This window comes from Diuraphis noxia, unplaced genomic scaffold (genome assembly GCF_037042655.1).
Source record: "Diuraphis noxia isolate RWA-SAM2 unplaced genomic scaffold, SU_Dnox_SAM2 contig0004, whole genome shotgun sequence".
Lineage (NCBI taxonomy): Eukaryota > Metazoa > Arthropoda > Insecta > Hemiptera > Aphididae > Diuraphis > Diuraphis noxia.
Window position 1 is genome coordinate 40202692 of NW_028301714.1, and position 26487 is coordinate 40229178.

At 26.8% G+C, this 26487-nt stretch overlaps 1 protein-coding gene across 2 annotated transcripts in view; it reads right to left on the bottom strand.

Moving 5' to 3' along the window:
- Shaw (potassium voltage-gated channel shaker cognate w) overlaps positions 1-26487 on the bottom strand; it is a 153242-nt gene that overhangs the window by 46857 nt on the left and 79898 nt on the right. For both annotated transcript variants that reach the window (XM_089225605.1, XM_089225606.1), the window contains one exon: positions 13724-13841. In XM_089225605.1, coding sequence (XP_089081731.1) covers positions 13724-13841 — 118 coding nt within the window. The remainder of the gene's footprint in view (positions 1-13723; positions 13842-26487) is intronic.

The following is a 26487-nucleotide window of genomic DNA, read 5'->3' on the forward strand; positions in this document are numbered from 1 at the left end:
CATTAATAACTCGATGACAAATCGTCGACGTCGCGCCGAGCAAGAACAAAAGTTCCTCGTCCGGGTGACTATATATATATATATATTATTACATAGAAACCGAACGCGAGCAGATTAGCCACGTTTCGTTAAATAATAATAATACCAGTTATATAGCTTTATAAATAGTAGGTATATCGTCACACATCACGTAATTCGCTCGAATTTTACCTGTATAGAAAGCTTATTTCCTAGCAGACTTTTTGTGAAAGACTGTTTGACCAAGTATGTTTGGGTCCCTATATTTTCATAATTTTAATTTGCAATGGTCATAGTTTTATAATTAGGTAACGTTAATTTATCATCATTAAAAAAAAAAGAACAAGCGGCTAATGAACGAAGAAATTTCTCTGGTTAGTATCATATATTTAATACAATGATTTTTTTCATTGATAATTGTTTATTAAATAAAAAGAGGAGTAGGTACCTTTAATACTATAATAAGAAATGTTAATACTTGGATTTTTATTAGTGTACATAAATGTATACCTTAACTAATTTTTAGTTTCAAGATGTTTCATATAAGGCACAAATCTGATTAGAGATTAACACATTAGTATCGTAATATTTTTGTTGATTGACATAATACTATGTTTGAAAGGTGACGTTTGTTTATACTATTTATATTGGGTTTTTATCAACTTTGGTCAGGTGTATAAATTAAATTTTTTACGAAATAATTATTTGATAATATTTGTCTCACTGTCATCCAAAAGAATATGATTAAGTGATCATTTCGTAATGATATTGAAAAATGTACGATGGATTACGTAGTCAGCTTACAAATGCAGTATTAAACATTAAACTAGACAAATTATATTACTATATTCTTTTCTATGAAAAAATAAAGTGATATCACGTTATAATTTATGTCATTGAATTTTTAGTACCGAGGAAAAACTCTAGAATCCATGACAAAGCGTCTTTCGCATAATTTATTCATTTTTGTGCTTGCGCATCATTGTTTTCAAGTAACCTGCATGGTTTACAGTTTTAGATTTCACTAAAAATATTGTTGATTTTCACACTTATTATTGTTGTTTTTTTCAACAAGTATATTTTTTCATTATAACGACATTTTACCTTGAATAAAACATTAAAACATAAATAATATTAGTTATATTATACAATTTATATCATAATTCATACAGCACTTTTATCTACCGTAAATTAGAATTGCATTTATAAGTTCATGTTTTTTCATTTTATATAATATTATGAGATTAATATTTTTAATAGGTAGGTGCAAATATCCATTCTTATTAGCAAAATCTAAAAGTAAAAATATCAATATAACTTGTATATGCAATATGCATAGTGTGTAGTATAAGATAGAACGACGACCTATATATAAAACTTAATAATGCATGCATGCATATTTTTGTAGTCCAAAAAAAAAATTCAATGTTTTTCAAATAATATATTTGTTACTATGCATAATTTCAAACGGAAAAAAGAAAGGAATTACTTATTTTTTAACTAAATCGAAAAATATATATATTTTTTTAGTGAAGATTTATAATGATATTAATATTATTCGGTTCCTTTATTTTACTTACTCATCTGTTCACTACGTTCTTCAAAATGCAATGACGTAAAAATATAACTATACAATGTACATAGTGGATGAAACTGTAGTAAATGTAGTTCATTCGGGACTTATGAATGTCATACTGCTGTAAACTTGTATCTACTCGTTTTGTAATTTAATCGATTCATTTGAACATTATACAATAATAGAATTATACTATTTAAGTTTTTTAACGACACTGAGATTATTCAATGTATTTAGACACATATTATATAGCAGTTTTAACATATTATACTCGTAAATGCTGAAAATACTAAAACTAAAATATTAAAAAAATCTAATAAATGTATATGATGCATAATATATTAATATATTAATATTAAAACTATTCACTAGGTTATGTAAACATATAATATGTAATGTGTAACAATGTTTAGTGTTAAGTCTTAGTCAGTAAGTTATAGCAGATGTAGAAAAATAGAAACTAGGTTAAGCGATAATATGTGAATGATAGGACTAGATTAAATATGCGAGTTCTTCAGTGGTGATCGCTTGATACGTTCAATGGGTAATATAGGATGTTAGTTCATATTGCTTTATATTCATTTTTAACTGCCAAAAAACAAAAAAATAGTGAATAATATGTCATTTATTTCTTAACAGTTTTAAATTTAGTTAATCAGTTCAATGTTCAAGAGGAGTACGTACTTGTCGATGTTTAACAAAAACATTGTTATATGAGCATTTACATAAATAAAAATTGATCAATAAATAATGTTTTCAAATGTATAGTGGTTGAATAAATATTTATATACCTATATCATTGTTATTTTCACTTGTAAAAATATTATTTGCATCCTTTTTTATACCATCAAGAATTGATAACAATCAATCACGTGTCAATTACACGTAACAATTCGATCATATTAGGAATAAGCAAAATAACAATCTATATAACATTTAAAATTACTTAATAAGCTTTTTTAAGCCATTTGAATATGTATTCTAATGTAACACTCATATCAAATAATGATTGATACAACTATACTATAGAATATTATGCGTAAGTATATTTCTACCTACGATAATTTATTTATCAGGCTATCGTATTAATATCTGTAACTTGTTGGAAAAAATTATGAAATCATAAGGTATCCTATGTTTCGCAAACACGGTAATGCCTATTTCGTAATCATAAAATATTTGTTTTTTTTGTTTTTTTATATTTATGGGTCTCAAAAGCCATGTAGTTAAGTACTCGCGATACATGAGACATACAAAGTACTCAAATCTACACCGGAGACATCTAGCAATCAAGTGCATTTCACCAAAAAAAGTGAATTCCGTCAATTAATTTAAAATACTACTAAAATGGTAAATTAAACCAATGTATACATTTAAATATGACAGAATATGTTAATAGATAAGTGTAAATAATGATGGCTAATAACTACATAGTCAATGCCTTGAATAATTGTTCATGTTGTATGGTTCATTATCAACCAATAAAAACAACTTTACAAATATTTCTTCAATTAAAAACGTTTGAAGTAAATCATGTTTTTAATTATAGCCTATAGATCAGAAAATCTATATTTACAACACTAATTAAATTTAAGTTTCGTCAAACTAAGTGATACTTTGCATAATAAAATGTGCAAAACATCGCTTAAGAAAAGTCCATACGAGTCCATAGGAAAAGTGGTCAGTGGTTAATAGAAGTTTTGGTCATATATATTATCTCTTTAAAACAGTACACTGTACAGTGAAACTTCTATTAATAGACACCTCTTAATAGTGGGCCTTTCTCAGTGGTGGAAGCTTTTAAATTCCTCTTCAAAAATGTATGCACATAATAGGAATTATATCCTCCTAATAGAGGACTTGGACTTGATACAATACATGTACACATCGAACATTTTATTATATGATTTCATTTATAATTATTCATTTTCACAATAACCCAACGTTTAAAGAAGTTTGGAAAACAATAAATAATTTAAAAATAAAGAAGTTGAGATCGCATTATCAATGATGGCTAATTTGAAAATTCATTATGAATAGTAAAAAATATTAGTGATTTTTTTAATTATACATTAAATATATAAATATAAATATACATACATAAAATAATGAATAAACATACGTCATATTGTATATATAATAAATAATTAACTTATGTGTATCAATTTTAAAGTATGTATGCTTGTTATATATAAACAATCCTCTATACTACAGTGAAGATTTAGTAATTCCTAGCAAATTTTCACTATGTAGAGGTTTTACTGCACTTGGAATTCAAAAGTGTTTATGCTAATGAATCATATAATAAATAAATTATGTACGGAAATACACCTGTTATATATAAAATGTATGAAATAGATAGTTCTAATATATAATATTTAAACTTAAGGTAATAAATCTTCAAACAAAATAAGCGTGAGTAACATAAAAGTCAGTTTTAAAATTGAATCTAAAGGAAATCGATATTATACAGAAAACTTTTATTCTCAAATGTTTTTTTTAAGACTGGCTTTGAAGTACTTTAAAATAAATGTTCTGTGAAAGTTTCTTTGTTTAAGCTCCGTTTTATGGGATTTGTAAGCTACAGATACAAATCCTACATATAATATAGAAATCATGGTCCAGTTTTCTAACTTTTTTTTTGATATCAGTTTTCAATCCAACAAATTAATATTCTTAAAACACAATGATAATAATTTTTTGTTTTTTAATGTCAGAAATAGCTAGTGTCTTTATTGTTATTGAGAAACTTAAGTTTTACGATCGGTAAGAATAATGCCGTTAAGACAATGTAGGCATTTAATATTCATGAAAACGATTGACATTAAAAAAAAAAAAACAGTCGATTTTCTACTAAACGTACTAAGATAGTAATCCAACAATTTATTTAATTATAGATTGAATAAATTGTATTATCATAAATTCCTCAAAATCGTTGAGTTTGACGTAATGATAATAACAACTAGTTTATATAAATACATAATATAAATATATAATACATATTATGGTAAGTAGGTACATCTAAGTTAGAAACATTAAAAACAATTTACTTTTATATTGAATATTTATTAATTTTATTTATATTTAATAGTATTGTCAAACCAATAAAGAATTAAAAATACAAGTAAATTAAACATTAGATTTATGCTTAACTAACAATAATATGAATACTATTAAATATTCAAGTCTCTCTACTTCAAATTTCGTGATGTATGTTTTAAAGTTACATTTATTAATACGGAAAGATGATATAGAAATAGTGCTTCAAGACATTGCTTGCCAAACATACGATAACGCGCATTTGGACCATAATAATAATATGTTCTAAGTAACGCACGATGAATCCTACTTGATTAATGGGTTTCATCGTTTTTAGGCCACATAACAATACATAATATACCTACTGTATATACCATATACGAACGCGAAGTTTGATTGTTGTCGCCGTTTTCATATTTGTACATAGTTATAATATTATTAATAATAATATTCGGAATAATAATAAACATTTATAACAGAGTGGTTTATCAATTCCGAATCTCATAAGTCATAACATAGTATATAATTAATATTATAACTTTGAGAGGAAGAAAGAGATAATACAATTCAAAAATTGTTTATGATTATTTCCAAAATGGACTTTTTTTTTCATTCTTTTTTCTGTGTTATCGCAATTGAGACGAGACCTGCATTAGAATATCAAAAATGTTTATCGTATTTACTATTATTGCCAACCTTATGTAAGTAAAACTCGTCTTCTCCGTGGCATCATCTAAACTTTGAACGCTTATGCGTAAAATAAAGTTAAAGTATAACGTTCAATATGTGTTGGATTTAGTAACGACTATAACCACATAATATTATCAATATCATTACAGAAAGTATCGACTGCGTTTAGACTGCCGTTTCGAAACTATCTCATTTAGGTCTCGTATGTATGGTGTTATATCCTATCGATTATGGAAACAAAAACCAAAGCGAAGCTATCGCCCTATACTTACTAAAAGACTCACACTCGATTAAATTTCAATGGAGGTATATGATATGAAAGTATACAATAAATAGCAAGGACGATGCGTGTGGGCGATTAGCATTTCGTGACATACAGATCCCAATGAACATTGGCGTCGTGCTGAGAATTATATATTATATAAGGTTAATCCGTGTTTTCCTGTGTTGACCTCATGGAAAAAATGGGAAAACGACATGGTAGCTTTAAACCTTGGACAGGAAATAACATCTGAATGTCTGACGATATCAGAGACCATTGGCAAAAAAACCATATTATTTAATATACAGTACATTAATTTATGATAATATACGCCCACACCACATCTTTGCTCAGAGCCCGGAGGCTGACAGATTAAATACCCTCGATCTAAAGAAGAGATATGTGTAGTAATTTTGTTGTTCATTACGATGAATGGTGATAGTATAATAATATTGTTTTAAAGTCTATAACGCGTGTGCTCTATCTCACATTACTACATTAGAAGTGTTAAGTGTTTAGGAAGTATAATATGTGGACATCTATTGTATACGAGCATAAAATCCCAAATTGCCATTGAAATATCTCTGTAAATGTGCAATAATATACTAATAACACATTGAAATGATATGAGTTTATTACCCATAAAATCCGATATCGAAAATATACACTAAGATTTCATATTCGTATCAGTACTATAATCGATATTATACAATACATATACATATATTCCTGATTCTTATCAAAAATATTATACATAAAGTGAACGGAAAAAGTTAGAAATCCGTACTTAAGTTAATTAAACGATAATATAGTTACTATTACATATAGGTAATAAAAAAATAAATATATCTAGGTGAGAAAAATAAATATTATTGTATCAACATTTAAAAATATTATTCTAGATACAGTAAAAGTATTCAAGACAAATTCATTCTAATTATTTTTCAAATATAATAATTTGAACATATTCACATATTTTGTTATCTTATAGCACATATTTTTTTTTTTTTATATATATGACTGGAGTATAGATTTAAATATATTAATGTTAAAGTTTTTCCAAGTTATTTTAAAGAGAAATAATTACAAGTTAAAAGATTAAATACAAATATAATTTATAATAAAAATTGATGATAAATCAATTTGTATTTTCAATTAATAGGTATATATTTATGGTTACATATCTAATTGGTATATAAAACTTAAAATATTAATGAAAAATGGCCCATATAATATTGATATAACATAATTTATAAATTATATTTGTTCGCATTAAAAGATGACAACGGGCTTAAATCATTTTTTTAAATCGTTTTTGGGTTTAATATTAATTATAAAGTAGAAAGTAAATACAATTAAATGCATACCACGTTTTATGTATACTTCCACATAAAATTTATTTATGTTGTTTATGTATTTTTAATATTAGTAATTTTGCAAAACTTTAACTATAGGAATTATTTTTAAAAGCCAATAATTTTATGTTGTAAATCATAACATAAAATTATAATACTCGCGTACATGACAAATAGTATAATTTATTATTTTTATTGTATGAAAAAATAACAGTAATAAATGATTTCGGACTTCATTAAAATAAAGCTAAGTTAATCGTCGAATTTATAATTTTGATTGATTCATGACTATGAGGGATAGAATAATAATTTTCATATGACATTCTATTACAAAAATTGTGGTGCTTAATTATTATTGACTAGATATAATATGATGTATAAAATCCGTGATGTATGTTGTTAATATTTAAGTTTAATTTTTACCAGCAATAGTTATGATAGGTGCATGTGGGTATAGGGTAACGGAAAATGGGGATTTCACATAATCCTTCTGTAACAACAGCCCAATCATAACAGTGCCATACAAATATAAGTAAAATAATAATAAAAGCCATATACAGTGTGTTAGCCATATCATCCAATGTCATATCCCAATTAATGGGAAAATTAGTACGTTGCTTAGAATAAAAAATGAATGAATATTGCATATTATGTTATGATATTTTGTTTTAACGATTTCTCATGATTTATGAATTATATAATTTATTTACTAACATACGAATATCAATAGGCACATAATAAATTAAAACGTATTAATTAATTAATTATTATTTATGTTAAATTTTTACATAATTTTTTACTTAAAATACAATTGCTGTCAAAAGATAATTTTGTAATATACGTATTGTAGTTTATTTTTCAAGTTATGATAATGATTTTCAAACGTAATTTAATTTATTAATAATTCATAAATATTGCTTAAATAAATCACTTTCTGGTGTTGTATGATTATTTTGTATATTTTTTAGATTAAGTACTTATTGAACTAGAATGAAAATACATTTACTTATTAATAATTATAACTTGAAATAATAGAATAATTGACTACAAACTAGAAATTATATTACAATAGTTACGATATTAATAACAAATATTTAACAAATATTCTATATTTAATAATACATATTATGCTCAATTTTATATTTAATTGTTATAATATATAATTTAATTTTAAACTAAAGAATGTTATTAAAAATAATAATTAAAAATCCCTGTAATAAGTCCTTAGTGTAAATTGTAAATGTGCTTTATGGTTCTAACAGCCTGTATTAATCTATCTCTGATTATAGAAAGAATATCCGCAGAACGATTTGAAGTAAAATAAAAACAATACAATTTCAAATAATAAAATGTTTACCGAAAAAATCATTTTGGATTCATGACACAGAATATTATATGTCTACTAGGTGATAAGTGTAATATATTATATAAAATTAAAGTTTATAAATAAATGTATTTACAATCTGTAATATAATAAAACAATTAGTAAATTTGAGATTTTTTTTACAAGGTTTCGATGCTTGAGTGGAGGTTGCGTCCATTGACACTACTTCAAACAGGTTTTTTTTTTATTTAGCGAAGTAAATCACGAGGCCAATTTCGGTTTAGTCGACGGGGAGTCTTAGAGAAGAGGTTTGAAGTTAGCGGGTTTGGATGATTATTTGTTTTAGATTGAAATTTTTTATAATGTATTGAAGCAAGGGTGTGAAGAGTTGGAATGTTCAGGTCTTTATGGATTGTATGATTACTAACATACCAAGGTGCATTTGTCAGAAAACAGAGACTAATCGATTGAAAGGATTGGAGAAGATTTAGGTTTGAGTTTTTGGTTGAGCCCCAGATTTGAATACCATATGTCAATGCAGGATGAATTAATTGTTTGTATACAAGAGTTTTGACACCAAGTAATATTTTAGAACGGAGAAGTTGACGAGTTTATGTAGTTCTAGTTTCATTGATGGGGACGAGGTGGCCGAGCGGTCGGGTCGGCTGTGGCTCAGCCGGACCGGGTTCGATCCTCGACCATCGGGAAACATTTTTCTCCGGGCAAGTCACGGTGTCTGGAGAACAAGTGCCCCCACTCCGGGGCATGGCAGAAATCTACGGGTGTCCATTAGAAATTCTGCCAAACAGGCCTCCAGTGTAGGTTAGTACACCCGGACAATAGTGCCATACAAAAAAAAAAGTTTCATTGATTTCCTTTTGATTTTGATGTGAGTGGCCCATGTTAATCTTTGGTCTAGATGAATACGTATATATTTTACTGAACTTTCTCTAGGGATAGTTTCGTTATTGAGAGTAACCGAGGGGCTGTTATTTGGTTAAATCGTAAATGTGATATGTGATGATTTGTTTTCATTTATTTGTATTCTTATCATAGATTAAACTAATTTTGTAAGTCATTTATATGGGATTTAAGGTTCCTCGTTGTCGTGTTTATATCTGGATTGGAGGATGTTATGCATGTGTCATCGGAAAAAGTAGCTAGGCTAGTAAGGTTAGAGTGAGGAATATTAGATGTGTAAATATTATAGAGCGTGGGTGCAAGAATGCTACCTTGGGGTACACCTATACACCGGCTTTTGCAGTATGAGTTTCAGAAAGAACATCTTCACAGCGCACTTGGAAGGTACGATTAGAGAGATATGAGTTAAGAATAAGGTAGATAGGAGTAGGAAGAAATCGAGTTTTGTAGAGAAGTCCTTTGTGCCACACTCGATCGAATGCCTGGGCAACATCTAGAAATACAGCCGAGCAGAAATATTTTATTTCTAGAGTAGAAGCAATGTTATCTACAATTCTATGGACTTGGTGGAGGGCTGAGCGTTTATTTCTAAATCTAAATTGAGTGTTTGGGATCGTCTTTTGAACATTAATGATTAGGTAGATTCTTTTCAGTATTACTTTTTCGAGTATTTTTGAGAACGGCGGCAGTAGGCTAATTGGACGAAAAGAAGAGGGAAGATTTTCAGGTTTACCTGGCTTATGGATTAGGAAATTAAAGTTAAGTGTTAAATTTATTAATTTTAAAGCTTTATATATGATGGGTCAACATTCAGCTGTTACAGTGTCCATGATGTACCTACATCAACTACTGCGAATGTGAATTACGTCACAACGGTTATATGACAATATATATTTTTTTTTGCAACAATTAATTTCAGTGAATGGCTAATGCATAGTATTGTAATGGAAAAACACAAATAAAATAAAAGTTTTTCAATTTAACCAATTGTTGTATACAAACGGTGTACGTATTGTGCAATGTCAGTCATTTAGTTGAAATTACCATCTTTCAGTTCATATAAAATTAAAATTACTCTATCTACGCCAAAAACAAGGTGACATTACATTTAAACGTGATCGAAAAGTTTACAATTTTATTTTATAGATATGAAATAAAATAGTAAAAAATAATAAAAAATAGTTCATCAAAATGAATTTGCCTATGTTGGTAAATAATATTATATTGCGGTGGAAAACAGCGATAACAATATGGAGAGAAACATAGAACCTACCTAGTAAATGTATGTTTAATAAACCATATTTTGTTTTTATGGTTCATAAAAAATATATATTTATTTTGTGTTGTTGTACAAACAAAATTAACTGATATAATAGTGAAAACATGAATCCCTAAAAGGCTAAAAACCATTAGATTAGCAGTAACCCAATATTAGTATAGTGACGATGTGAAATTTTTATTTTAAACCCACAGAAAGTGTTCTATCAAACCATTTCTTAATAGATAGTTTGCTTTGACTTCTACTAAATTTAATTGATTTTCATTGAAATACTAATGAGCAGACACGATGAAATAATATAATCCTTATGTCTAGTCTTGGGAGAAAAATTACAACGATAGTATTGTTTATTCCAATTCCTCAGTGCCAACATGTTTCCCTTGATGATAAATGTAGTATTTCAACCAAAGCTAATGGACAAGAAAAATTTCCATAGGAAAACGCTTTAGTGAATACATGTATACTAGCGAGAGCGTCTGCACATAAAATCCAATACTATTATATTATTTCCTTCAAAAAAAAAAACCGACGTCGCGTTTTTTATATATTAACATTGCACACAATAAGATATGCTATTCTAGTATTATATTGTACCTATTGAAAAAAACAAAGATCTTAAAGTGATATCAAAAATTTCTGAAAAATTCCAAATTGTTAAATATAAATTATTATTAAACATAATAATTTGATTCGTGTTAAGTTTTTGGCAAAAAATCTAAAGTCAAGTCTATGAAGTATGCCGGTGTGGAAATATTAGTGTTAACTTTCCACATAAAAAAGGTGTCAGTTCATTATACTGCATACAACGATATACCTACAAATAAAAAAAAATGTTTATAACTATATATGTTGTACATTGTTGCAGTTAAATTTTATAAAATACTTACAATATATCGAAGCTTTATATTTAAAATCGAAAATGTATTGCTGCAGTATTATACTAAAATTTAAACTCTTTTAATGTTTGGTTTTATTTTAGTAGGATTTATCTAAAATTTAAAATTATATTGCATTCTGTAATAGTATCTTAGTACGTTTCTATAAATATGCAGTGATGCTATTAAACGAAATTATGAAAAAAAGAGAATGATATAAAAAAACATTTTATAAAATATTATTTAAAACAGTAAATTTATTTTAATGTACCTATAGAATAATGGATATGATATAAATGCTATGGATTTAAACTATCAATATTGATTTTAATTTTAACAATAACAAATTTTAACTTTTATCATTTTCATAAATATGATAACTTTAAACATTTATTTATAAACGTATACATAAATATGGCATTTTCTATCGGTTAAATATACTGGATTCTAATCGGAGCAATAAATTGTTGATTTCACAATGACGTGTTTTTTTCTGTAAACATTTTTTCTAGTAGAAATAATGATCGATTTTTGTTCTAGTTGATCTAGTTGATCCTTTCGAGAGATCAAATTTGATTATTTTATATAGACCACTATATTTGAACAACATTTTGACACTTTTTGAGATTTTTAAAGAAATAAGAAAAAGTTTTTTTTTAATATTATTGTCGATTGAAAAGATTTTCACTCAGTAAAATATTTCAAAGTGTAAGAAAAGATTCTTCAAAAGATGTTGGTATGGGAAATTCAAAAAAAAATAAAATCCAGCGTATATCACCAACAGTGTTTTGTATAAAGATAAGATGTGGGGGACGAGGTGGCTGAGCGGTCTAACGCGTCGGCTGAGCTCAGCCGGACCGGGTTCGATCTTCGACCATCGGGCTACATTTTTCTCCGGACAAGTCACGGTGTCCGGAGAACAAGTGTCACCATCCCCCACTCTGGGGCATGGCAGAAACCTATGGGTGCCCCAAAACTCACCCACGTGTAACACACCTACCATTCCATAAACCACCTCCTTCCCAATGGCCTAAGTTTCCACGGGATAATTAATAAAAAAAAAAATAACATTTTGACAAAATTTGTTAAAATCATAACATTTGCATGTTATTTTGAATTAGGAATTCATAAAAACTTTAGTTCATACAATCGTCATAACACCTTGACAAAAATTTATATGTAGTGGCTTGGTCGTTTGCTCAACTTTGAAAACGATCTGATCGAGTATACGTATCGACTGGTGTCGCTAATGCCAGATGGGTGATGAACCAGATTTTTTACAACAAATAATTGTCACATATGCATTACAAATTCCAAACCAATCATCCCCCCCTCCATAAACAACTAATGACCATAGTTGCCAGACTTATGATCAATAAAATAAATATAATATAAAATCACAGTTTTTTTAAAATACTATTTTATATTCAAATTTAGACATAATTGTATACAAAGTAAATATTAAAAAATACCATCTTCTCCATAGTTACCTATTTTAATTTTGTTTTCATCAAAATCTTGGTAAATATGATATAAAAATCAAAATACGTTTTTTTTAAAGATAAAATATAATATTATATGCAATCAGATAATACTTTTTTTTTTGCAAATCAAACATAGTTTCATGTAAATTTATCTGAGTTTAGAACTGTGTTTTTGCATTACAAGGTACTTAGAGAACAATAACAACAGCCAATATACTTTTAATTTCGTCAAATTTCTTTTTTTTTTTGTCATTTTTGTTTGATTATTGTTGTTAAAAAAAAAAATTATATATATATAAAATAATTATTATTAAAGGATATAATATCGGAAAAAAAAATAAAAATATTGACAGGATCAGTGAGTTAGGTCAGGTTAGGATTGGCGATACAGAGGTTTATGAAAATCATGAATAAGCAATTAAGTTTAATTAAAAATTGTATTTAGAATCAGTGTCAAAATATTGAATGGATTAAACTTTAAAAGAACGAATAAAAATAAAGAATCTTGAGATCGGTAAAAACTAAACTTTAATATTTAAGCCTATAAACCTATTCGTTCTTACCCCTTTAATTTATATATATTTTAAATGAGATCCCCATAGACTTTAATTTACCACAGCATTTAACCAAACAGAGGATATTAATTTCAAAACCTCAATATGACGCTACAATAACACAACTTAAAATAACAACAATAAAATGGTGTCGAACGATGTCATGCTCGAGGGATTTAACATGTAATCAAATTCCAGCTATAATTTATGACCGTAATTATTATTATAACAAGATATATATCTAAACTTACGTTCCTTAAATGAAGTTACCTATTCCATTTAATATAAATAAAACATACTCCAGACAACGCGTTTACAGATGCAAATCGGTTAAGTAAGAATTTACCTGGGTGTAGGTCATCCAGCAACAGGGTTCCACTTGGTTCGCGTCCAGACCCCAAAACTCCAATTCTTCTTCGAACAACGGCCCACAAACATCCGTCGGGTAATGAAGTTTACCCGTCCTGAAAGACAAAATAATACTGTTATATGAAGTTCAAATTTCAAATACATACTAAGTCGCTGAATAGTTTTATGGCATTGTAATGGATATATTCATGGTGAAACATTCCATATAGTATAATGTGTAATTGAAGTAATTTTACGGACTACGTAGTTCATATGTATAAATGCTAAAATATTACAAAATAATAGGTGTATACCCTTAGAAAAAATAATTCCAGAGTAAATCTATGGCATGTTCAACTAAAATAGTTATACCTACTTTAACTTATCTGATCATTTTTAATGTGTTTTTTGAGAAATAATGTATAAACAATCATTTATAAAATTTCTAAAATATTGTAAAATTTAATTGTAATTTTTAGTTTATCAATATAAATTATACTGTCATAACTTAATAGTTATTGATTTAGGATATTTGTTGTTACAAGCAATTTAATAAACGTAATTACTAATAAATAGTTAGTAATAATCAAAATATTATTAAAAACATATATAATAATAATAATAATAATTTTGGAATTTTCATATAATTTACAATATAATAAACTGCTATTAATACAAAATTGCAATTGATATAACAATTTAAAATTTAAAAATTGTCGACAAAATGAGGCTATAGAATAATAATTGACACAGAATTCATAAAATTTTTGATAATGTCTTGTTAAAAAAGATTTTTTTTACCCTTTCATTTTTCCATTTTCAATATAATAATACATAATATTATAAAAGAAAAAAAGTATGGCAAACTTTTGGATAAAATAACAAAGGAATCTGAGTATTTTTGAAAAAAAAATGTACGCATAGATGTTTCCTTTTAAAAATATTGGCTAGATATAAATGTAATATTTAAATTGTAAATACAACAAAAAAAGAACAAAAGATAACTAATTATATAAAAATTCAGAATTACTTTACTGTGAACTCCCCTGTTTAACGCGAGTGTACCTACTGAAAATAGATTGTATAATTTAAAAAAAAACATAGGTTCCTACTTAAAAAAAATCAGGTATTATTTGGTTTATATTATTCATAGGTAAAATTTGAGGCATCGAAAATTCTCTTCATCCACCACTCTTTACTTTATAGATAACTTTTTCTTACTTCTTCAATATACCAATTTATAATCACCTACGATTTTTTTACCATTAATTTGATGTACCTATGATTTTTAAACATTTTGCGTTCATAATTTAAATACAAAACAACTTTCATTTTAATCTAAAATTCGTGTAGGTATGTAAATCGATTACGCTGTATATAATATACCTGCACACTCGTCCATTGCTGACACCCTTTTATCTATGGCCCTTTTACTCCTTTTGATGCTCGTCGCTGCGCCTGCTGCCTCGATCTTCTCCTTGTCGTCCTTCTCTACACCACGATCTTTTGCATTACCCTACCCGGTTCAACTTCCCCTTTGTCAAACGGGACCATGGGTATGGGTAAATTCATTTCGTACTCCCTATCTAAGTGTACACACAGACACACACAAACACACGTATACACACTCGAACGTATGCACGCACGTGAATATAATATATTATATTGTATATCACGTGCGATGGTGCTCTGACTGCACAACCACAAAACTGCAGGTCTCAGCTGCTGGCTTTGCCTGTATAATAATATTATATACGAGTATACGATACGCGCATATAATATAAGACGACGTTGCAGTGAATTCCGGTTCCCTATCCACGCTACGCAGCATTCCGGAAATTATTATAAATTTTGCCCGGATTAGAGAGATTAAAGAGCAAGAAAGGTATACTCACAAATATATACTCTATGTATACAGAATCAAAGAAGAGACTATACCTAAATTTTATTTTATTACAATATGAACTATTGAATTTTAAATTTGGTTTTTTTCCAATTTTTAGGAAAATACTACCAGATAACTCTTGAAACTACAACTATACATTTATTCTATCACGCACGTAACTTTACAAAAAAAATTAAATGCTTTCTACATTATTTTTAATATACTACGTATAATTTTTACATTTTTAGTGTGAAATTTAATATTAGCACCAAAACAACAAAACAATTTATTTCCCAAAACCGTGTCATATTTATACAAATTGTTTATATGTTTCTATTTGTTGTAATTTAATGACACAATACTATCCATATACATTTTTTTATTACGTTATAAATTTATAATAAATTTTTTACATAGGTATTACATTTAAAATTTTTTACAGTCAAAACAATACAATAAGTATAATGAGTACACTTGATAATAATGGTTAATAAAAGGTGATTAGCGTTTATAGACAAGCATTCAACAGTGTCGCCCGACCAAGTGGTCCCGTTATAGGAAACTAAGGTGTAGAATAGTTGTTTGATTAATGGGTTACTTGAGAGCGTTTGAGTTTAAAATAATTTAAAGCAATACAATTTTGTATATTGATTAAGGATAGAGATTTTTAGGTCTTTATGAAGATTATTATTTATGAAATACCAAGGAGAATAAGTTACTAGTCGTAAACAGTTGAAAAGAACTCTATAACTGAATACCATCTATTCAAAATTCAAATGGTTTAAATTATTAACTTTTATATAATATGGTATGTTTATTGAAATTCAAAAGTGGTAATTGTTGGTGACATAACAATTTATAGTTTCTAAATATTATTTAGTTTTTAAGGAAAATGAATTAAAAATACGTTTATAATTCTAGAATTTAATAGATAGTAAAAATATATTTATACAAGTCTTAAATTTTTGGAATAATATATTCAACAAATTATCCTCAATTTTTCGTTTGAAAATATTTTGGCCTAGTGGTACAAGTTCTCAAATTTTATTTTATTTAGATAGTTTTATTTATATCTGGAAGATTTCGTAACAATCAAGTTCATATACTATAGAAAATATTCTCACTGTATATGAAACGTAGCTCATATAAAATAATGTAGATACATATTATTATTATTATTATTATAACAACTAGTTACAGAAAAAAAGCTGGTAAGTGGATGTCGCTCTGCAATATAGTTGGTTACAAGTGGGTTACTGTAATGAATGGTATTAAATTTGAATTCAAGGATGTAATATCATTGTATACGAAAAACGATTTTGAGTGGAGACGGTTTATCAGTCTAGGATAATGTTATAGTATATAAATTATATTATAATAATTAAAAAAAAAAACGTTGTCCGTAATTATTATTTAATTTTGTAAAACCGTGAAATCGTAAGTTTTTTCTCCTTTAACCCTTTTTATTTTGAGTAGGTACCGTTTCGAAAATCGAAAAATGACCTCTCTAAAGTACTAGCTCAAGAACATTACCTTTCAGAAAAGTTGCAACACTTGATATTTTTGAGCAAGTTTAGAGGGAGAAAAAATGTTTACAGAAAAAAAAAAGAAAAAGAAATAAACATTGTAAAACCAATACATTCCTCGCTCCGCTCAGAATCTAAAATATGCATACAAATTTTTGTTTTTAAACGAATATCTACAATATTGACTTTGTGAGTTAATATGTCTTAACGTTTATAAACGAATAAAATGTATTGTGTACGAACTTCTATCAACAACCTACAATAATAATTAATAGGTAAACTATCTTACACCAATTAAACTAACATTACACTAATATAAACCTATGTTAAATTCAGTTTGAAAAACAATATAAATTTGGATTAAATTTACAAAGGTCTAAATATGAAAAAAAACTCCTTATACTGCAATGGTACTGAAGAAATAAAATATAGATAAGAAAAATTAGTGAGGACCTATTGTATTAAATTTTTATTATACAGCTACGTACCAGAATATTTTGAATCTCAAATATGTGTTTGTTTTATTATTTTATTTATGTCTTTTTTAGCTATACCTAATCAAAATGTCATTATTATAATATCATAACTACCAGAGATAGATAATGGTGATTTATGTATTTATACTTTAATAAACCAACATGATATAATTACACTTTTGTTATCACACCATCATTAGTTTTTGGTTTTTACCAAGTATCAAAATGTTTCTGCGCATAATATTCCATTTCTTTATTGTTAAGTTTTATGGATCAAAATAAACAATAGCGTAATCAAATTGTTTTTGATTTCAAATCATTCACCACAATCGATATCATGCACTTAGAAGATTTATAAAGAGGGGTAATATTATACTTAGTAAAAACAAAAAAATAACCATTAATAAATTGGCGTCATTATTATTTATAAAACTGTTTGATTGAAATATTTTTCCAACGCATTATATTCAGATTGAGTTTATGTTAGCTTATTCATCTGGCTTTGCATCAAAAATTTCATGATCTTTCTATATTTTTGACAACCATTTTGAGATGTTTCACTGAATGTTGTTTCAACAACCAAACTACCGTTGATCTATACTCGTTTAAGGATTTATTTCTATTATCTAAAAAATTGACATTGTTGAGCAATCACTGTTCAAATTATGGTTGGATATTAATTTTAATAGCAGAAATAGCTCACTGTAAAAAAAACAAAACTTTACCTCATAATAATAAAATTCATTCATTACTTATTTTTTTTTTTCATACTTAATTATTTTAACTTAACAGTAAACACTTTGCGTTATTTATTCGTAAAGAAATCTGTTTTTTAATAAGAGTTAATGATCTATATCATATTGTAATGAGACATATAAAATAGGGGGTGGGGGTCAAGGTCAATGATATTTATGGGTTTGAGCTTTTAATTTATACAACCTTCTGCAATAGTCCAATATCACTCAATGTGTTTAAGAAGTATGCAATCTCTATATTTTTATATAAACGTCATAAGTGTAGGTACATAAAAATATTTCAAAATTTAATTGAATTTATCGACATATTGAAAAAAAAAAATATGAAATAAGTGTTTTTCAAATAACTGGTACAGATAATAAAATATTATATATAGATATTTATACTTAAACATAATTCAGAAGCAATGCTTAACTTTACAACAAAACTTGTACATGGATATATACTATCTAGTTCATGTAATTATAATGTGCAGAACCGAGTTTTTGCTAAAAAAATAATAATATTTGTGAGTAGATTAACAAGTCTGTATCTAGTACCTACAGATAAAAAAAGGATGAGCTGATTAGGTACATATTATTAGCTTGTATACTATATAAATAATTTTTATTTTAAAATTTAAAATGTATCATAATATGAATACAGTGATTCTATACTATAGTATTGGATGTACATTGTATGTAGGTCATAGTAATGGATTTGTGGTTTTATGTTGTTATTTATAGGATATAACATATGGAAATATGAAACAAAAATTGTTTTAAAATATAGCAGACTAGTTTATCTGCTTATTTGCACTGCCATAATGAATAATAATAATAATAATAGTGAATCTTATGCCATATAACTGGCATAATATTTTACAGATAATGAACTTAAATTTTTTGAGCTAAATTAACAGCAACTAGAATAAAATAATAAAAAAAGTTTTAATATTTTCATAGAAATGAATGAACATTTTTGGATAAATTCATAAAACTTATATTGAATCATTCAATTAAAAATAACATAGTTAATTTTATAAGATTGTCAGTTTAAAATTTTAATATAACTTTGAAATTGGCATATTATGTATATAATATTAAAATTTATATTTCCTATTTCCTAACCAACAAAGTATTATTGTGTGGGTCATACAATATTACATACACATGTGTTTTGTGAATGTAAATTCATTTTGTGTTAGTCGTAAGAATAAAGTAGCTCATTAAGTGTTAAACCATAGTCATTAGACTATTATGTGATGTTTTAAAGCTCTATGTAACATTTCTTTTTAATACTAATAATTTCTAATTTTCTCGTATACCAATATATAGTTATTCGATATTTTGCAGGGCTTTGCACCTGAACGAAACCCAAAACCCGAAACCCCAATTAACCCGAATAAATTTGCAAACCCAAACCCGTATAATACAACACCTGAATGAAAAAATAAACACCCGAATTACCCAGAAACCAGTATTAATATTTGGGTTAACCCAAAACCCGAATTATTATTAAATACAAAGACATGAGTGGCATATCAATTCGTATGTATTTTACGCAAATAAGAAGATAAGAAAATAGTTGGCATTATAATCGTTATATTAATAAAACATAACATAATAATATTATGTTGTATCGACTATTGATATTGACTGCAACTGTATAATTATTAATTCTCGACGATATTATCTTTAAACACGCGCGTGTATTACCTACCCGTATTTGCTTGTGTTGCTAGTGACCTGCGTTTAGTCATGACTTGTGATCTATTCTTTTATCCATGCTTGTGATCACAATAATTTACAGTGTCAAACGTGTCTATACAGTGTACAGACTATAAATACAACAGATTATAATATGAAAAATTAATATAAATTTAATGAATTAATATTAAATATAAACCAACTAAAGATGTAGAATCTAGATCATTGTTTTATATTATTTCACAATATTAAATAATTATATTTGTGTTATCTAACCTTTGTATTCAACAATACTAACAACAAAATTATGTTTGATCAAAATAAATAATAAACAAGAACTTTTTTTGTAGAAAAATGACTTTTTAATGGTTAGTATGATTTTAATATGTTTTTTTTAAAATTATATTTGCTTTAAAAATAAAAATAAAAGTACAATACCAAATTCGCGTCGAAAAGCTCATGTTAATTGATATAAAACATGGGTATTTTTTAACACAAATAAATTTACATTTAACCATAACCAGAAAAGTTCATTAACCCGAAACACCCAAATTCAATAACCAAAATTTTCCTTAAACACCCAAAACCCAAAACCCGAAAAAATTATTCCGGTGCAAAGACCTGATATTTTGAAATAATACTATTTTGTTGTTTGTATAATATTTGATTTATATTAAATAATTTCTTAAAAACATAATTTACTTAATGTGTTTTAAATATCAATCAAAAGCATAAAATAATTGTTTCATAGCTGTTAAGTAAATTATAACACCTTTTTAAAGAATATTTGAATATACCCATCTACGGGAATCTTTAGTAAAATGAGAATGATTTTTACGATTTGAAAGGGAACAGGAGTTTATAGCATATTTTTTTTTAATTTATATAATTCGTATAAAATATTTTTATAATAAGCACAATGGAAGGATACATAAGAGGCTTGGTTGGTTTGATTAAAGAAACTATTTAATAATAGTACTTAATGACATGGGTAGTAGTGGTTAGTTAGTCGACTTGTAAATCATAGCATCAGCTTCGATTTAGACGTTGATCAGGGTCACCTGATGGGATTGTATGAGGAGAGAGGTTTTTAAATGATGAAGTTTTGATGACTTTGCAATAAGGTGGAAATGTTTGTATAGAGTTTTAGCACAGTTTTAGTGAATTATTATAGTTATGTAGCTTTAATTTGAAGAATACTTCTAAGCTCAATGCAATTATTATTTTTGGTATAGTCATATCCAATTTATATAAATTCAATTTTCTTATTTGTAAAACATATCAATGTTCAAAACAAATTCTTTATTGATCCGTGTTTATTATACCTCTCTCTTTCTGATTTATAAATAGTATATTTAATAATATAGGTCCAAAATTGATTATTATATCTGTATGTGCATGTGTATGTGTGTATGTGTGTGTATGTGTTTTTGAAAAAAAATCAATACTATGCTAAAAATCCAACAAATATAATATTAAAATTATAATTTATATATATATTATTCAACATTGTAAATATGTATACGCGTATTCCTTGTGGTGTAATCAAGTTTGTCAGGTTCACCGATAAACTGACAACTTGTCAATAATTTATATGTTTGACAGCTGCTATTTAAAGCATATTAAACAAATGGGGTATTTTTGTTGGCTTTCCAGAAGGGTAGAGGGTATGGTAATGATACTATGATGAAGTGGAGGAGAAGGTTCACAAGTGTTTTCAAAACAATTCTATAACACAAAATTTAATATCAGAATAGTTTGTGAGGTGAAAACAATCATAATAATCTGAAAATGCAATTTTTCCCAAACGGTAATGATCAAGACGCTGCATAGGCACGCCAAGGACAAAAATATTGAGATCGTTTTTGATGACTAGATGGAGTGAAGGGATTTTTGATATTACAATATTAAACTTGGGTAGTTGAGCTACCAATTTATATATAATGTATATGCTTAAAATGAGTTACATAATAACTACCTTACAAAATCGTCCATATATGATATAAGAAAATATCTCACTTTATAAGAATCATAATATGGTATATATAATAAAGTCACAAAGATCAATAATATATAAAGCAATAAAGATATTAAGTTGAAACATAACGGACCATTATGTATATGTATATTTAAATTATGACGACATCAATAAAAATCTAAACCAAGAGGCAAGAATACATAAAGATGAAATCCTATAGGTACACCCTATTTAACTAAACTTCAACCATGCAGATGAAATCATGTCTTCTACTTTATACATGGTAATAATAAGAACGTTATTATCTTATGGATGCTCAGTTCACGGGGTGCTGCATTCCAAACGAAAACATTGCAATTTCTCCAAAATCAATAAATTCCTATAAATAGCAATCAAAGCCCCTTATTATATGTGAAATAAACAATAACTTAATGTTACGAGACTTCTCTATCAACATAGATAATTAGCCGAAAAACGTAGACATTATCCCAAATAAAATCCAAAGAGGTTTCCATTAAATTATCGACGTAAAAACATCTAAACCTAAGCTATAAAACCACGCCCATCATAAGACCTTTCTCTAAAAGATCAACTAGACAACATACAAATATATTATAGAAATATAGGTCTTTGTTTATTTATGATTATTTTTGTTAAATTTATGGTAAGAGTTTTGTTAAAACATTTGTTATGTTAGCGAAATAAATTTACCAAATAAAAAATAAAAATGAAAAATTGTGTTGAATAAAATAAAATAAAGCAATATTTGTTGTAATTATTATTGGAAATAATATTTAATAAAAAATGAAAACTGATTTTTCAGCTCCATCATGACTGAAAAATATTGATATAATTTTCAAAATCTGTAATTTATCAATTCTAATTATTATCTATTCTATGTTAGTTATTGTTGAAAAGTGATATTTTACGATGAAGTCAGCAAAAAAAAAAAAGTATAACGATTTTAATAGAACCCATGGTTGCTACTATGTCATACAACACCAATAAAATGTATTGAGTTATTAATTAAGTTGGTAGACATTGACCAATAAATAAATAATAAAACTTTTTTTTTCTGAAATAATATAGATTAGACAGACATTTGGACAACATTCAATATTCGAGAAAGTTTTGTTTACTTGAATTTATTTTTAACTAAAAATTAAATATGTTCTTAAACTATCTACGAAAGCATTCCTTGTTTAGGTCTATACATTCAAACATTAAAAGTCTTATAGTAACGTATCGAAACATACAAATGTCTATTTTGTAAAACTGTTCACTGTATATTTTTTCTAGAATAAAATTAATCACAGTTATTAAATTGGTTCAACGTTCATTTACACGTTCATAAGTTAAGCTCAGATTCTTTAAAAAGCGTAAAGACAGTGGATCAATATTGCGTACGGCGTAGACAGCAGCAGTCGTCAGTTCCCAACAAGGAAAAAAAATGATTACATACATAGGTTCAGAAACTACGCAGTAATATCTTGTCGATTTATCGTCAATTTTCACGCTGGCGTTGGCTTTTATCGTGAAAATCTGCGTTATACCTACTACGAATTTGGTTAACGAAAATAATAATAATATTCAATGCATGATAACCTCAGCAACCACGTAATCTAACCATAATGTCGCTAATAACATACATATCTACTAAATGGTACGGAAATGAAATAAAAAATAATAATATAAGATCTCCATTTTTACACGTAGACATAAAAATATTCCTCTTTGTATGCGTTTTACCCTTACGATAAATTGATATACCACGATATCATTCTTTACTGCTGTTCTCTCGGGAGTTTTTACTTCTGATGCAGCGGAGAGGGATTCAGCCATTAATATTTTTACGTGCATATATTATGATTATTTTATCGTTAAACGAACAAAATCATAGCAAATACAAGCATTTAATTTTTTTTTTTTTTTAATTATAAGATCAAAGTCAGTATACTAGATGTGACATGGCTTAAAAATGTAAGTACCTACCTACTTAAAATGAATGCACATCACTAAAATGTCTGTATTTTTAAAACACACAGTTTTTAATATTACTACTATATTAACAATTTTACTAAGCATCAATAACGTATTATTGAACATTAAAAACAGAAAATATGTCATTCAAATATTAAAAACTTTGATTATTTGAAAATGAGCTCTAAATACTTTTTATATTGTATCCGTTAATAAATTATAAAATTAGGTCATAAATAATCTATCAAGCACAAATACAGTGGAGTTCAAGCACTATGACGATAATAGTTATAAAATAGTTCATTAAAAAAATATGTTTTAAAACAATCACTCATATTTTTCAATATTTCTGAAACTCCAAGGTGTACAATACTATATAAAATCATTTATTTTGCGAGAATACTGCCAGTATTTTATTGCTATCATTATTAATGTTTTACACAAGCTACAGCAGTGTTGTAACAAGATAAAAACGGAAAATAACGACGCCACATCACGCCACCGCTAGATATACCGGCAGTAGAAGGAGTAAGAGATAAAGCGTTGTGCTTCTATGTTAAATACAATATTTTTTTATAGTATAGTTACATAATAAATTTACCAAAAAAATTAAGGGAGAATGATATGATAGAATGAAGTTAAAAACTTAACTTTATTTGTGTTGGGACTATTTTGGATGGGTGGATCTGATGTTTGTGTAAGTAACTGTGAAGGAACAAACAATCAATTAAAACTTACTCGTTAGTTTTTATGTGGATACAATATTTTTTTTTTTTTTTTTATGAACGTTGAAGAATAATTTTAATATTATTATTATGACTGCAGCTAGAAAATTTAAATGAAACCATGTTACAATACCAATGATTGACATAAAGTAGGCATTTAGTGAGTTGTGAGAGTTTTATGGAAGACGGATGAGCATAAAAAAATATTCCGACAGCTCAATCCCAGGAAAAAATAATAATACAAACTTCTGAAAATGCAACTACATAATATACATATAAGACAAATTATATCTCTGTCAAAAAATTAAGAAACGTAAATTATAATATATAAATCTAATTGTCCTCCTGGCTCAAAAAGAAGAGAAGATGTGACATTCACAAGAGCTTAAATAGGCCACTCCCAACTTAACACACACCTACCTAATCAGCAAGGAACTTTACCAATAAGCAGTAGATACTTTTAACGTAACTCTGATAATAGAATACATTGTTATAATCTGCCCCTCAATACATTGAAGCTCACAAGACACTCAAAAATCTTCTCTCATTCCACTAAGCCTTCAAAGATAACCGTTGTTATACTATATAAGCCTACCCAGTTCACTGAAAATAATGTATCAATATTTATACTAAAATCTAATGTATATTAACGCCTTTCGCTTATATTATGTTAATTAAATGTAAGTAGGCTAAAACCCTGTGTTGTTGAAACCTTTCTATCTTATAAAAAAATAAATAAAATTTACGTGAGAAATAATATATAATACAATATATGATAAATCAATAAGACTTGTAGACAAACATTTTCGATAAAAATTAAAAATGTTGTATATATTATAATCATATTAGATTTGTAAATTTGTAAATTTATAAATTTCACTTACTTATGAATATTTTTTATGATTTTTTTTTACAATTTAAATTTTTTGAAAAAAGTATCATTAATTAAAAAAAAAAAATGATAGTGACGTTTATAGTATTACGTTTTATACAATTAAGTACAAGGTACACACGTGACATAATCACGATATTTTTAATTTGGCCAAAGACTACTAGTAACTAAATTATAACTTACTGCTGTTCCTAAACACACTTGTTGATAACCGTGACATTAAAATATTATTGTGGTGGTTAATTGCATTAAGCCAACAAATCACACAAATCGATATTCGGGTTCATAAGCACGGTGCAAAACACACAAGCATATAATATGTGTAATTTAATTGTATTTTTATTGTGAATTTCTATACTTTCTGAATTTTACATTATTCACCGTTGTTATTGTTGTTTGTTCATACTTTTAAATCCGATTAGGAGTTAATGCTGCGAACGGAATCACTATGCTCTGGTTTAGGCTGATTATATATTGTAATAACATACACTCAATCCTCAAAAGTATACTTTTAAATATAAATTTCATATATCTAATGTTCATAAATAATTAAATCTTCAATAAAATAATGTTATCTTCGAGTAATTATATATACTATATTGATCTATAGCTTAAAAAAGAAATCGTGAATATCATGGGTACACTAATCATCTTGAAAAGTATTATCTATTTTAAATTTTTGGGTTTAGGTTTTTCTAAAACCATAAAATATTTTTATTTTTTTCAGTCTTAAATTTATTGGTGAAACCACTATCAACTTTTAAGTAGCAATGTGAATTACTTAACTTTTGTCAGTTAGTAAAAAAATATACTTACCTCAGGAAAAATGTATCCACGGTTATAATTTGTATAAGTA